Source organism: Trachymyrmex cornetzi, unplaced genomic scaffold (genome assembly GCF_001594075.2).
Source record: "Trachymyrmex cornetzi isolate Tcor2-1 unplaced genomic scaffold, Tcor1.1 scaffold88, whole genome shotgun sequence".
In the NCBI taxonomy this organism is placed as follows: domain Eukaryota; kingdom Metazoa; phylum Arthropoda; class Insecta; order Hymenoptera; family Formicidae; genus Trachymyrmex; species Trachymyrmex cornetzi.
Window position 1 is genome coordinate 1,093,287 of NW_017300223.1, and position 13,735 is coordinate 1,107,021.

A 13,735-nucleotide genomic window follows, 5' to 3' on the forward strand; every position below is an offset into this window, starting at 1 on the left:
TATATATATATATATACACATATATATATTTTTTACAAAAATATATATACATATATATATATTGTATCCGTATATATTTCTAAATGAGATTCTCGTGTATCTCTTTATTTATATGCCAGTCTTCGCGATTTTTTTATAACTTCTCTTCGTTATGCCTTCGTTATTACTGGCGCTTTCACATAATCTTACGAATGTCTTTTCGATAATGCGAAAAATATAAGCTTTCCGCTCGTTTTTCGTATAATCTGCCTATCCGTTTTCTTCCGCGTACGTCAAGATATAATAATCGCATGTACCTTGTCCTATTGTACCTAATTCCTTATCTTATCAGTCCGCATATTCCGTATATTTCCTTTCAGTATACTTGTGTCTTTAACAACATTTGTTTTGTAAATCGTGACAAAATCCTAAATTAATTAAAATTTGAGTCACAACGCATTATGAGAGATTTAATTTTAACTAAACTGCACAAAATTACAATTTTCATAATCGTAGTGTAATCGTAGTACTTTTCATTCAGTGCTCTTGAAGCATATGTAGAAAATGAGGAATGTAAAGTGAAGGAAAAGAAGTGAAACAAAAAGAGCAAAAGAACTAAAAAAAAAGTAGAAGAATAAAATAATTGTATAATAAATTTTGGAACACAGAATATCAAATGATAATAAACTCAAGATATATCTTTCGAGTTTGATAACGTAAAAAGTAATTCCAGTTGAAACTTCGATGATCCGAAACGATTTGACAAGTACAGGTAAAGTGATAAAAAATATATCAGGGAATGTCAAAAATGGACATTATTGAGTCAAAGAACTTATAATTTAGAATGAATTTATTAACAAACTTTCTACTCTATATAGCTCTTTGTAAAAATATAAATCATTGGTCATTTATAAATGATCTTTAACGTTCGCAACTAAAATCTTTTCTGATGAACTGAAGAGGAAACCGGCTCACAGTTCATCGTCAGTACGTATACTTTCTAACATTATGAAAGTATATCGTCCATTCGAACAAGTTAATCCATGATCGTGCTCCACTTTATCATTCAAATGTCAGCTTTAAACGGCCGGCGTCAGGATCGTATGGATTATATCGCGACGAATGCGTATTGATGAAACTTTCTAGCACGTAATTGGCACGCATGATTATTGGCGAGGATTAGCACGCTGAAAAGCGTAGAGAATTTGAAACAGTCGAGTAAATCGATTGTATCTTCAACTGACATAGAGATTAGATTTAGTTGCGTGAAAACAACGAAAGAGTTCTTGATGACCGTTGATTATATCGATCAACAATAATTAGACCAGTATGTAAACATGTAGTCTTCGAGGAAACTACGTCACGTCAGTCTTATTATATCGAGGAATGTAAATCAAGGTTTCCAACGCGTTACACGGGTATACTGCGAAATAATATGTATGTATGATTTCAGAACGTTGGTTAAATATCGCAAACGGTAAAAATGAAACAGTTTAAGAATGATTTCAATTTTGATAATTGTGATGGAATTGTGATCGGATGCAGTCCATAGAAAAATTTAAAAAATAATTGAATTTATCAATTCTACAGTTTCTAATTTCGGTTTACCAATTATAATTACCAATTTGAACATTAATCGGTAATCAAATCAATGAACTAATTTTATTTTAAATGAATCTGTTCTTTTCCTGCGGTTAACAATGAATTCTTGAGTTTGACCAATATATCTATATATGTAAGTGTATATAGATATATATGTATGTGTGTGTATGTGTGTTGTGTAAATAACATAAGCATGCAAACGCATCTAATGGAGTTATGTATATACGGAATCGAAAGGATCATAGATAAGATAAAAAAAAAATAAAAAAAAAAGAAAGACAAAAAAGGAGGAAGTAGGGAGAGCGTAATAAATTTTATAGGTTGTCGAAAATATAATTTCAATCTTCGAGCACATATCGACCTCATCTCGTATTTCTTATCCGTTTCCCAATTATAATTTTCACGCCGTATTTTAATCTACTAAAAAATCACAAGACCCTGTCCTTCTTACATACATACCTGTTTATGCGTACAAGACCAACGCAAAGAAGGGGCTTCGCTCTCGCGAGGGATTTACTTACACCAATGTGGTGAATAAATTAGACGGGTAAAGAGATCACGGAGAGGAAAACGATCGAGCTTCGATGAAGAGCCAGCGTCATGACGTACCGTGTCACGCGAAAAGCAGAAGAAAAAGGATAGAAGGAGAGCCTCAGGCCGAGGCAAAGAGCGCACGAATGCTTTCTGAGGTTAATTTCCAAAGATCAGACAGAATTACTTCTCTTTGAGACCACCTAGCAACGCATGGCTCTCCATCGTGGCACTGAGATTACTGAGATTGCTCAGGTTCCCTAGATTCCCCAGGTTGCCCAGATTGCCGAGATTCGGCTGGTGGGCATAGTTCCTAATCTGGTGAAGGCTGATCAGCTGATTCGGGAAGGACGTGGCGTTCTGATTGTTGGTAGTGCCGGGCGTCACACCCGACGACGAGGACGTTGGCGAGGACTTTTGCGTCGTGTTGAACGCCTCGTAGAGGTACGGTCGGGACGCCGGATGATGGCTACCAGGGTAGTGCAGGTGATTCAGCGGATTTAACGGATGCTGCATCGAAGAGATCGAGTTGATCGAGATCGACGATATCGGCGTGAAGGCCGAGCTGCTGTTAGGATGATGATTCGCTCCTGGTTGAGGCGTCTGTTGCCTCGAGTCGTTCTCTATAGACTCGCCAGCGCGATGTCCGTGTCCCGGCAGTAGCATCTCCGGATTCTGATTCTGATGGTACTCTGTATGATGGTGTGGCAACCTCTCGTGCAGGTCGCCGATCACTGTGTCCGGGCTAACTTTGGGCCAGTAGTGGTCCTGATGGTGAGCGGTCATCGCGTGTATCGACGGCCTGAGGCCCGTGCCGATGATCGGCGGTCTCTTATCCGTTCTCTCTGCGTGCTTCTGCATATGCTTCGCCAGATAGGTCTCCTGGGTGTAACTCTTACCGCAGTACTGGCAGATGTGCGTTTTCAGGTGCTTCGACTCCTTGTGCTTCGGTATGTGCTCGAGCAGACTTGGCTCATCGGAGAAGCACTTGTAACAGGAGTTACACTTGTACGGCTTGTCGGTCTGGTGGCATCGAGAATGGCTCTGTAGGTTGCTCAATTGGCTGAACGCCTTCGTGCAGCCAGGATGCCGACACTTGTACGGCTTATCGCCAGTGTGCGTGCGGATGTGCTGCTGTAGATGGCTCAGCTGGGTGAACTTCCGTTGGCAAATCTCGCAACGGTACGGCTTAATGCCCAGGTGGATCCTCGTATGCTGCGACAGGTACGAGGAGTTGGCGAACGCCTTGGAGCACTGCGTGCATTTGTACGGCTTCGCTTCGCGCATGTGAATCTGCGTGTGGAGCTGCAGATCCGCCTTGCTACCGAATATCTGCAAAAAGAAAAACAAATACTTTGGTGTCAAAAGAGAGAAGCGTAAAATGTGAAAGAGAGAAAAAGGAAAACTATATATATATATGTATATATACATGAGTGTGAATGAGACGCGAAGAAATAAGTCGTAATCGATCTTAGAAACTCACGCCAATCGCCACTGAAGGAGACTTGATGTTTCCTTATCTAAAATGCAAATTAATAACTTCCTGCGCGCACGTGACACAGTGTACGGGACAGGAGCGTACTTTGGAATGGCAGACGTTCGTTTCTGCTACAATATACGGCAGAACAATACGAGGGAGGAAGGGGGGAAAGGATCGGCTAGGGAACAATCTCTCTATTGCCGCGCGACCGTTCGCTTCCCTCTCGTTTCCATGACGCGCTAACCGGACACGTCGCGCCGGTATATTTATAAATAAATAAATAAACGAAAAAAAAGAGGAGCACTGCCACAGTAGCTCGAGCGTATAGGCGGGGAGAGGCTGACCTTGTCTATCACGGCCTAGCCTCGGGGCATATCCGACCGACTGGCTTCGGGTGCCGCATAGAGACCCCCACCTCCCCTTTCCTCTCCTCTTCCTCATATTCTAGTGTGCGTATATCCTCGCTCTTTCCTTCCTTCATCTTGCCGCCTCGCTTTGTCTCCTCCTTTATCCCCCATCATCTCATTCGCTCGCCGCCGGTTCCTCGCATGCTAGTTTCTAGTTCCTCTGATCTCATCTGACTTCTTTATTTTTTTTTTTTCATTTTTCATACCTCTCTCCGCGACAACGTGGACAAGCCGACGATCAACGATTATTATCACCTATCCTTCCCGATATCTTTCTCGATCGCGCTAAACGCTTGTCGCACGCTTGTATTATCACGTCTTGTAATACAATTCAAATGAATATTCATTTCTTATACATATATTAATCGCATGATTGAGACGTGACTGTCGCGCACAATTATCGTACTTTCATAGAATTTTCAACGTTGCACGAATTCATAATCGAACATCCACTTTAATTCCAATTGTGCCTGTAATCTTAGAGACGATAATATGTTTCCCAATATGTTTCCCTGGCTTTATTACAAACGTGATTAATTAATGAAACGTGATGTAATGTTCGATGCACGAGTCTCCACACATCCGGGGATAATCGCGCGGCACAAACCCTCCACCATTTTCGACCTTCTTACTTTCTTTCGAAATTTCCGTCCCGTCCGCTGGATGGATCACTAATGCCGCTAAAACGTCTCATTCATCCGTAATGACGCGCGCGCATCATTACCGAATAATAACACCGGTCACGAAATCCGTGATGCGATCCGAGGTAACGATCGTGCGGGTATTTCGGCTTCGTGGAAAGGGCAGCGAATTGTCTTCCGACGCCGCGGCGGACGAAGGTATCGCACCGGAATGACGTGTCGGAGTCGAAGAAACGATCCTGAACACGCGAGGAACGACGAAGCCAGTTTCCTGGCGTCGCCTCCTCCGTTCGACCGAGGTTATTACGTAAAACGGCGGGTTCCTTTCTGAAATGGACGCATCGTCGTATTCGCCACGCCCGAGGATCTAGGGCGAGAAGGATTCAGGTCCTTCGCTTCGTGGCAAGGGCCCAAACCTGGGAGGATCACCGACTCTCGTTACCGCCGCTGCTCGACGAGGGCTCGTTATTTCCTGCAGCTGGAAAACTTTTGGATCTCACGGTTCGCGTAAACAATAACTCACTTCGAAACAATTTACGCAACTCTGTGATTAGACGGATTGTATAATAACAGCGAAGTAAACATTTCACGTTTACATTACAGATTAATGTTCTATCAATGTAGATTAACTTTAATTACGGGATTTAATTTATTCTTCTTTTAATATTCTTGAAACTAGAAATAAATAAAAAATAAATTAAACCGAGATGAAAATTAATCTACATTACTGGTGGAAATGAGTACGAGTACGTCGAAATATGTGAAATACAGTTTCTTCGAAGGAAGTTACTTTGGAGGTTGCTGTAAGCATTTTAAATCCTATTATCATATAGCGCGGTAGGCACACAGACACACTTGGAGTCTTGATTTTTATGACTTTACATCTTCGCGCGCTATTTAACAGAAGCAGGAAGAGCGATAATCCAAGCATGCTAACGGCAAGTTGGTTAACGATCGCTTTACGGTTGTCGTGGATCGTGATTTATTCGGTAATCGATCGACGGTCTCGCTCGAGGCTTCAACGGCTGACTTGGCGCGTCCTTTAACGGGTTGGAGCTGCTATTTTTTTTATTTCCTCCTTTCGAAACACGTCCTTGCCGGTGTCAAGTTCGCGCATAGTCCACGTAACGCGATAGTCTCTGTTGCGCGTCATTCTTTTCTTGTCTTTTTTTTTTGTTTCGTTCCTTTAGCGCAGCAAGTAAACGGCAAATCTGAGGGGCGCGAGAACAATTAGAGGAGGAGGAGACAAGAGGAAAAAGAGGAAATATTACTTATATTATTGACATGTATAAATTGTTAATCATAATCATATCTACTTCCTATTTACGATTCATTTAAATTATTTAGTGTTCTCTCTCTTTGCAAAAACGCTGTGTAAATATATTTTATGAATAATAGTTAATTATATAATAGTTGATTAAAATAGGGAATAATAAAAAGAAATAAAAATGTAATAAAGCCGTTCTTCAGATCAGAACCTTAAAGTAATCATTGCAGTCTTCTCCATCTTTTAAAAACATCCAGTATTCGTGCAAACTTGAAAACAATTAGATGCAGGGTCGATAAACTTATAAGTAAATTCTGATTCTGGCTTCGTTCGCGTACTCCTCGCCGTACATGATTACATATGGTAGAATAAGCGATTAGCTTAGTCAAGGTTTCGTGTCTTGCGGGATAAGTCATCATTGTGGAATACAAATTACGCTAGTTCGTATCAATGGATCGACAAATCAATGCTTCTAATTGATGGACTTTAAACTCTGAGAAAATTGTTCGCTTTTGCGAGCTGTGAAATTTATTTAAAATAAACGAGACGAAGTGCCATAAATCGTAATAAAAATACCAACGATTCCAAAAATGGTGATTATAAGCTTCACGGTCTTGAAATTAAATTTTATCTCTTCTATTCGTTGATTTAATTGCGAAATATTTGGAGGAATCGAGGAAAGCACGCTGATTGGCAGACTAAATATTCGCGTATGGATCTTCTCTGCGAGAACTTGGAAGAGATCTCTTGCCGTTCAATGGACTTGATTCAATTAAAGAATTTCTCGATGCAAATCACGGCGGCGCCAAATAAAAATTGGCGGTTATAATTGACAGAAGGGGCAGTTTAGTCGACCGCGGAGATGCAAGCGCGACTTATTCGTGCAGAATTTGAAGGAAATTCAGTTGGAAGAAATTCCAGATTATACGATTAAACGAGAATTAATCTGTAATGCGAGCACGACGCGATGAAACGACGAGCGCTGTGCGCGACGGCTCAAAGTAGTCCTGCTGAATTAAATCGGACAGTCGGAATCTCACGCCTTTCGTCCTTCTCTCTCTCTCGCACGGGGAGATGCGCCTTCAAGAAAAATAATAGCGATAAATCCAGAAATTACGTCGGCCAGACTGTGCGCAGGTATGCGAAATTAGCGCCTCTAATTACGAAACCGGCGAGGAACTATGCCCGCCGGGCAACCGGCTAGTCCTCCTGTCATTTCTGATTAATCGACGTCGATTTACTTAGGCAATACTTAAGAAGCCGAGACGAAGTACATTTGCCGTGACGCAGCCGGGTATAAATCGTACACTCCGGGATGGATCATCAGAGGGATTTTAGAAGCGCGCGCGCGCGCGCGCTAAAGGCAACCTCCGCGCCATGTTAAACTCTCGAATCGGAATCGAGCATCCTTAAGTTCTTTTTAAACAAAGACTGACTAGTGACGAGTCGTTTCAGTCGCAATGCGCGTGTAAATTATAAGTTTCACGATTCTTCCGATAAAGCGACGATTAATTTATCACACGCTCGCACCGCGTTCAATAACGATTAATCGACATATATTTATCTCGTGTATCTGAGAGTTCAAGATGATGATCGTTCGCGCACAGAGGATTTCGTCATTCAGCTCGGAGTCTGGAGAGTTCCATAGCGTTGTGATGGATGACAGTCGCTTCGCATCTAGTCTCATCTGTGTATATTTGCCGTTCCGTTTCCTCGTTTGGTTCTTCAACCTCCGCGAAGTAGTCTACGAAGTAGCCTCGGGGCCAGATCTCGTAAATTCAATTTAAATATTTCGACCTTAATGATCGTCAGACACGAGAAGGAAGGTAGAGGCGACAGTCAAGGTCGGTGTCGGCGTCCGATAAAAGTACATTTTAATTGAGCAATTGCCAATGTCTTATTGCAGATACCTCTCTCTCTCTCTCTCTCTGCAATTTTTATATCTTTTCCTTCATATTTAATAAGTTTGTTTCGAGGACACCGAGAAGTATTCAAGCGGACTAACGAGACGCAAAGTTCAAAAGAATCTTTTAAATTTCAAAGTCCGTGGTATCTCAGAGCTCTCCAGCACTCGTGATCCCGCCACGATCTTCACGTGAATTCTTAACGACGCCTTTCGATTACGCAAGCAAAATTAGTATGTTAAAAAAATCGCATATTAATACATTTATTTCGAAATATAATATATATGCATACGTGCAACGCATATATCACTTCCTTTCGATAGAATAAGACGTTTCAATGGTGTGTAATTTTTTTTACAGACATTTTTAATGACTTGTGAATTTATATATATTCTACCATGCGCGCTGAAATCGATTTGCATTATCGTGCTTATAAAATAAAGGCACGTGTGTTCACAGCTTCTCGGATGGTAACGTTACTCACAGCATGCCGGAATTATAAAATATTCGATAAGCCGCGAAGTCAAAATAAAACTGCCGAGATAATTAATTTTATGGAATTAAAAGGCTTCTAAATGCGATTGAGTTCGTTACGATTATCGACGTTTCACTCTCTTGCGTTTATCTCGTAAAGCCAATTCATTAAGGCGATAAAGACGTGTAGCGATCTTTTTGCAAACAAAAGCTCAAGCTTTGAAAGCGGCTTATTAATTACGTAAAACGCCATAGTGATTAAGTGGGGATGTAAAAGTCACTCAAGTTTTCAATACTTCATATACGAAATGATCGAACTTATTAAAAAATCGTGGAAACATCCAATAATTGGCTGAAGCTTGTCAACTTCACTTTAATCAACTTATCCTTTTAGACACGCTTGTCTGTACCTTTCGATTCACCGCAAGTCTTACTCGATTCTTCTTATTACTTATATCGTTGAGCATATTATAATACTTGTATTAAACTTTTATATTTCCACATTATAATATTTATCACAAAATTTATTGCTAAAACAGCTAGCTAAAACAGCTAATTGAAATTTGAAATTCTTTTTATAAATTATAACAATATTCACACACGTATGATCATCAGTTTTAATTTTTTAGTATTATTGTATTTAATATTAACCATGAATCAGTTTATTTGTAGGTCGTTTATTTTTATAATTACACTATTCAATCAATAGTAATAGCTATTTCGCGATCGATAACGTGCACGAAGCGATGACATTCTGCTCACGAGTACTTTGACGAGCCGTTTTTTTTTTTTTTTTTTTTTTGCGAGAAACAGTTAGAACACGCTGGGAAATTTGTCCGAGAAAGGTATTTGCGTAAATACTAGTTGGAAATCCAAGAGTTAATGAACAACACAGTGCGCGTGTAACAGCTCTTGCTCCGGTTCTCTCCGCTCGCCCAGAGCACCGCGGCGGTCCGGAGAGGTCGGTGACAACCTGTTGATAGGAATTTTCGTAGCCGGGTTGACGCGTCGGGTCAAAATCAACTCGGCAACGCGATAAAGTATAAGCGCTGCTTGCCGTGATACTCGGATAATTGCGGCGATGCACGCATACACGAGAGATAATTTCGAAACGTTTCGGAATACTCTCTCCGCAGGCTCGCGCGTTGCCGAGGCAAAGTGGAAATAATTTTGTGAAAAGCCCTCGCGAAACGGCGGGGTCTACGGGATTTTCAGATTCATCGAAGAGGCAGATAGAAGCCGCGGTTACGTAACTGTCGATTAACGCCGAGACACTACCCGTATCTCCCGATACCGTTGAAATACGAAGTGATTCGGAACCAACAACCGAAACTGAGCGGAATTAAGGAATGATTTAATGAAAGAAAGTGAAAGTATCGAGCAGCAAGAAAAGTCACGTTCGGAGATTTATCTGGTAAATAAATGTAAGAGTTTACTGACTTACATATCGAGCGGATAATCAAAATTCTTGACGATCCTAAATTATCTAATATACCTAAGGAAACGGGAGAGTAAAAGTAAATTCTTACAATCTCGAAGACATATTTAAAAAGTATTTATCGAGCCGTATGACTCATTCTTTTTTTCTCTCTCTTTCCTGTCCGACCTCTCTCTTTTTCTCTTTAACGTAGATCCCAAAAATCCTCGAACTCGTGCATAAAATTATAATAAATTTGAAAGAATCGCAGCTGGTGAATTGTGGCCTCGTTAAAAAATTTAAATTAGTTGCAAATCTCAGTCATGCCGGACACGTGTCATGTAGGACAATCCGGCGTCTGACAACGACACGATTATGGTTATCGGGCGACACCACGCTCGCACAGTTTAAATCGTCTATAATACCAACGATAAAAGGTCTGTTTGTGTTAAAATTCTCAAAAATGTTTTCATTTAAAAGAAACTAAATATTATTCAAGTATTGAAGAGAGGGAGAGAGAGAGAGAGAGAGAGAGCAAAGATGCTACATTATTAGATATCAAAGGAGCAATGATAACCTAATCCATTGAGTTAATAACATTTTGTTATTTTTTACTCCCATGTGTCAAAATATGAAATGATTTATTTCTGTGATTAGTTTCAATGTAAACATCATCCATATTAACGTATACATTTAGTAAATAATAAATTAAATTTGTCAAATTTAATATTTCACTTAATATTATCATTTTCTTGAACTAAATTGGTTTAATCGAATTAACATATTGTGGGTAGAAGCAGAGTGGCAATCCATAGAAATGATAAAAAATAACTCAAATTGTGGATAACTCAACTGGACATTATAAATTTAACAGTGTAAGTGGAAAGAGAACAAGCAACGCGAATAGACCTACAGTCGATGGTGGGAAACGATCATTATCCAACAAGTTTATCCAAGTAATATACGTTCGCGGTTCGTCACGGATCCCGCATATCGCCCGAGAAAGAGAGATATCTATTATTCCGAAGATTTATTCTAATAAAAGGAAACTGACTAAGCGGATTCGTGGTCAATCCAGAAGTACGATTTACCGGAGCGGCATTACGCAACGTGCCACGTCTCGGTTGACAGGTTTTCAAGCCATCAGCTATCATTTCGCCCAGCAGCCGACATTCTCGAGTCATACGTTTTGTCTAATGACACGCGGTGATTGTACACGAAAGCGACGGTCAAACAAGTTTCGCGCGACCGCATCGCGAAAAAATCCACGATGTACCGCGATATATCGCAACACGTGACACACAACTGCCCACCCAACTTCGTTATTATTTAGCCGCGATAAAGCTGACTGTAATTGTAACGTTCATCGGGAGTTACTTCCTGAGGTTATCGTCGCTTGTGTGATAATACTGTATCCCGAAGAGGAGATCCAAATATAATTAGAGAAAAATATGTAACTCACGTTCATGTACCCAGTATGAATACTAAAAATTCTTTTATATCCCCCATTAAAGACTTTACGAAATTATGATGATGATACGGATAAGAACAAAAAAAATGTTGCGCTGGTATTTGCTAATCACTGAACAAAAGAAATATATAATAATAATCTGACAAGATAGAAGGTTGAAGAAATTATTAGCCAAGATGATGACGAGATTAATAAAGTTTCGAATTAACGATGAAGAATCGCTTTGGTCGATTCGATTACAAACGGTCGGCGAAAAGCATTAGCCGATAATTTAACGGTAGATACGAATGCGCGAATATTCGGATGATAATAACGGAGAGAATGATTTTTACGGCGTTGGGAGAAACGACGGGGAGAGAGATGGAGAGGCGCAACGATGAAAACGGTGGTGACCGGTTTCCGATTTCTTCTCTCTCGGGGACTCGCCTCATCCTCGTCTACGACACGGCAGCTGGCAGGTGCCTGGGAGAATATCCGCCCGATTCTTTATCTACCCAATTATACAATCCCTTGTCTAATTGGCTAGTCCCTGGACCACCCTAACGAAAAACAAGAACAATTGTGCCCGCAGATTCCTCTTCACGCCATCCGGCGACTTCCGTACGCCGTTATGTTCTTCACACTCTATATCTCTGTTTCCTCGTGTCGTATTACGCAATTGGGCAGCGTTGCGTAAAAATGATTTAACCCGCCAAATGTCGGTTTTACATAGATTAAGTTTAAAACATGCTTTATGCTGCTCTGAATCGCGTGTTTCTGTTTGACGAGTTTAATCTTTTTAAATTCATAATATTGTTTAACTAATTTGTCAAATAATGAGCATAAAAGTTGCCACGTCATTCAAGATAATTTTAATTGCAGATGAAGTTTTATAACAATAAATCTCTTTTAACTGGGTACGCGTATTTATAACGTAGTTTTTATTACAAATGTCGAAACATAATGATAAATGGCATTGCCCTAACGCGAGGGATTAAAACGCACGATCGCGTTTGAAACAATATACAGTAATTATGGATCGGGTTTAAGCTGGTAGTTGATTGGCCGCGAAAGCCACTATTCATTAAACCTGCAACCGCGCTTATCGAGATCACCGAACACAAACTCTAAACTGGTCATACTAAATCAGTCATTTATACGCGAGCCTCATAATCAGACATCACATAGAGTTCCAAGTTCACAATTTGGCTAAATGGTTTTGTGTACGATCAGTATGATCAGTATGATCGACCTTTGCGGCTTGAAACCACCGCCGACCGATGATTAGTGTTTTGCAACTAATTGTACATTACATTGGAATTCGTTAAACGATACCTGACCGGAAACCAGTAAAAATATTCCATTACATTTCTACTGGGACATTTCCGTCAATCCAGAATTTCTCTGGTATAGTTAATCATTCATCTTATAGATAGAATCGAATTATTACAATTATTACAATTTACAGAGAAGTAAAAATAGAACTTTTTATTTCTCCTTAATCCTAAATAGAATTTTAATTGAAATTTAGACTAATTGTCTGATTAATAGTAAAAATGAAAGAAAAATAGCAAAAATTTTTTTCAATATACATATTTTGTTTTAGGAGGAAAAAAATCGAATGTAATTTTTTTTTATACACGTTAATACGGCAGGTGTTCTTTTCATAGAAACTTTTTTGAGTACATCAACGATGTTTGTATATCAGAATAGTTGTGGCAATTCGCTCAGCAACGGTAGTAACTCGAAAATCCACGAAATCGATGCCTGCCTATGAAAGAATAACGCACGATCCAATTTCTGTTGGAAGCAATTCGAAACAGACGCAGCAGTTCATTCTCTCCATTTCTGCCATTCATTAACGTAGACCGTGGTTACTAGGAACGGTTCTGAAATCGCTTTAGCCTCGAGACGCGAACAAAAACCGAGCGGTAGCGCTCGCGCTACAGGAGAAAGAGTAATTAGTACGAGAAGAGGAGAGATCAATGTGTGTGGAGGACGTTGCCTTATCCCCAGAACTGTACGATGTTACACAGACCGTTTGGATACGGCGTTCTATGAAATAAAACATTTTATAAAGCACAAAAAGCACTTCTCTCTTTATGCGAGATAATATTTTATTAAATAGCAAAACGGGTGCAAGTAAATTTTATCGTCGTAAATTTTGCGGGTTTCATTGCAGACATTGGATCGAATGAAAATACATTTTTTTTTTTCGACAAAATTTCTGTATTGTACTTGCAAAGCTCACTCTCGATCGCGGTAACATTTATCACGCGAGCGAGTGCGTAAATATAAAATACCGTCGGTAAAACACTCGCGCATGTCTGAGTGACTGGAATGGCTACCGCTACGCAAATGCGAAAAGTATTGCAACTCGTAAGCAATTACAAGCAGAGGGGACAAATAAAAGAGAGAGAGAATGCGAAGTGATTCTAGACGGAATGTAACGTCGTTGTTTATGGACATGAGGTGTTCTCGTGCGGTCTCCGGGTTAGAACGACGCGAGCCAGACTCGTCAGTGCGGTGAAATAAAAACTGCCCAAAGGCATCCGCGTGAGCGGGAACGAGTGATAGCCGGTG

General features: G+C 40.2%; 1 protein-coding gene across 1 annotated transcript in view; it reads right to left on the reverse strand.

Moving 5' to 3' along the window:
• Window positions 1–1,747: 1,747 nt before the first annotated feature.
• Window positions 1,748–13,735, reverse strand: part of LOC108769253 (zinc finger protein rotund) — a 160,654-nt gene continuing 148,666 nt past the window's right edge. The window contains exon 6 of the mRNA XM_018520131.1: window positions 1,748–3,444. Coding sequence (XP_018375633.1) covers window positions 2,296–3,444 — 1,149 coding nt within the window. The 3' untranslated portion in view covers window positions 1,748–2,295. The remainder of the gene's footprint in view (window positions 3,445–13,735) is intronic.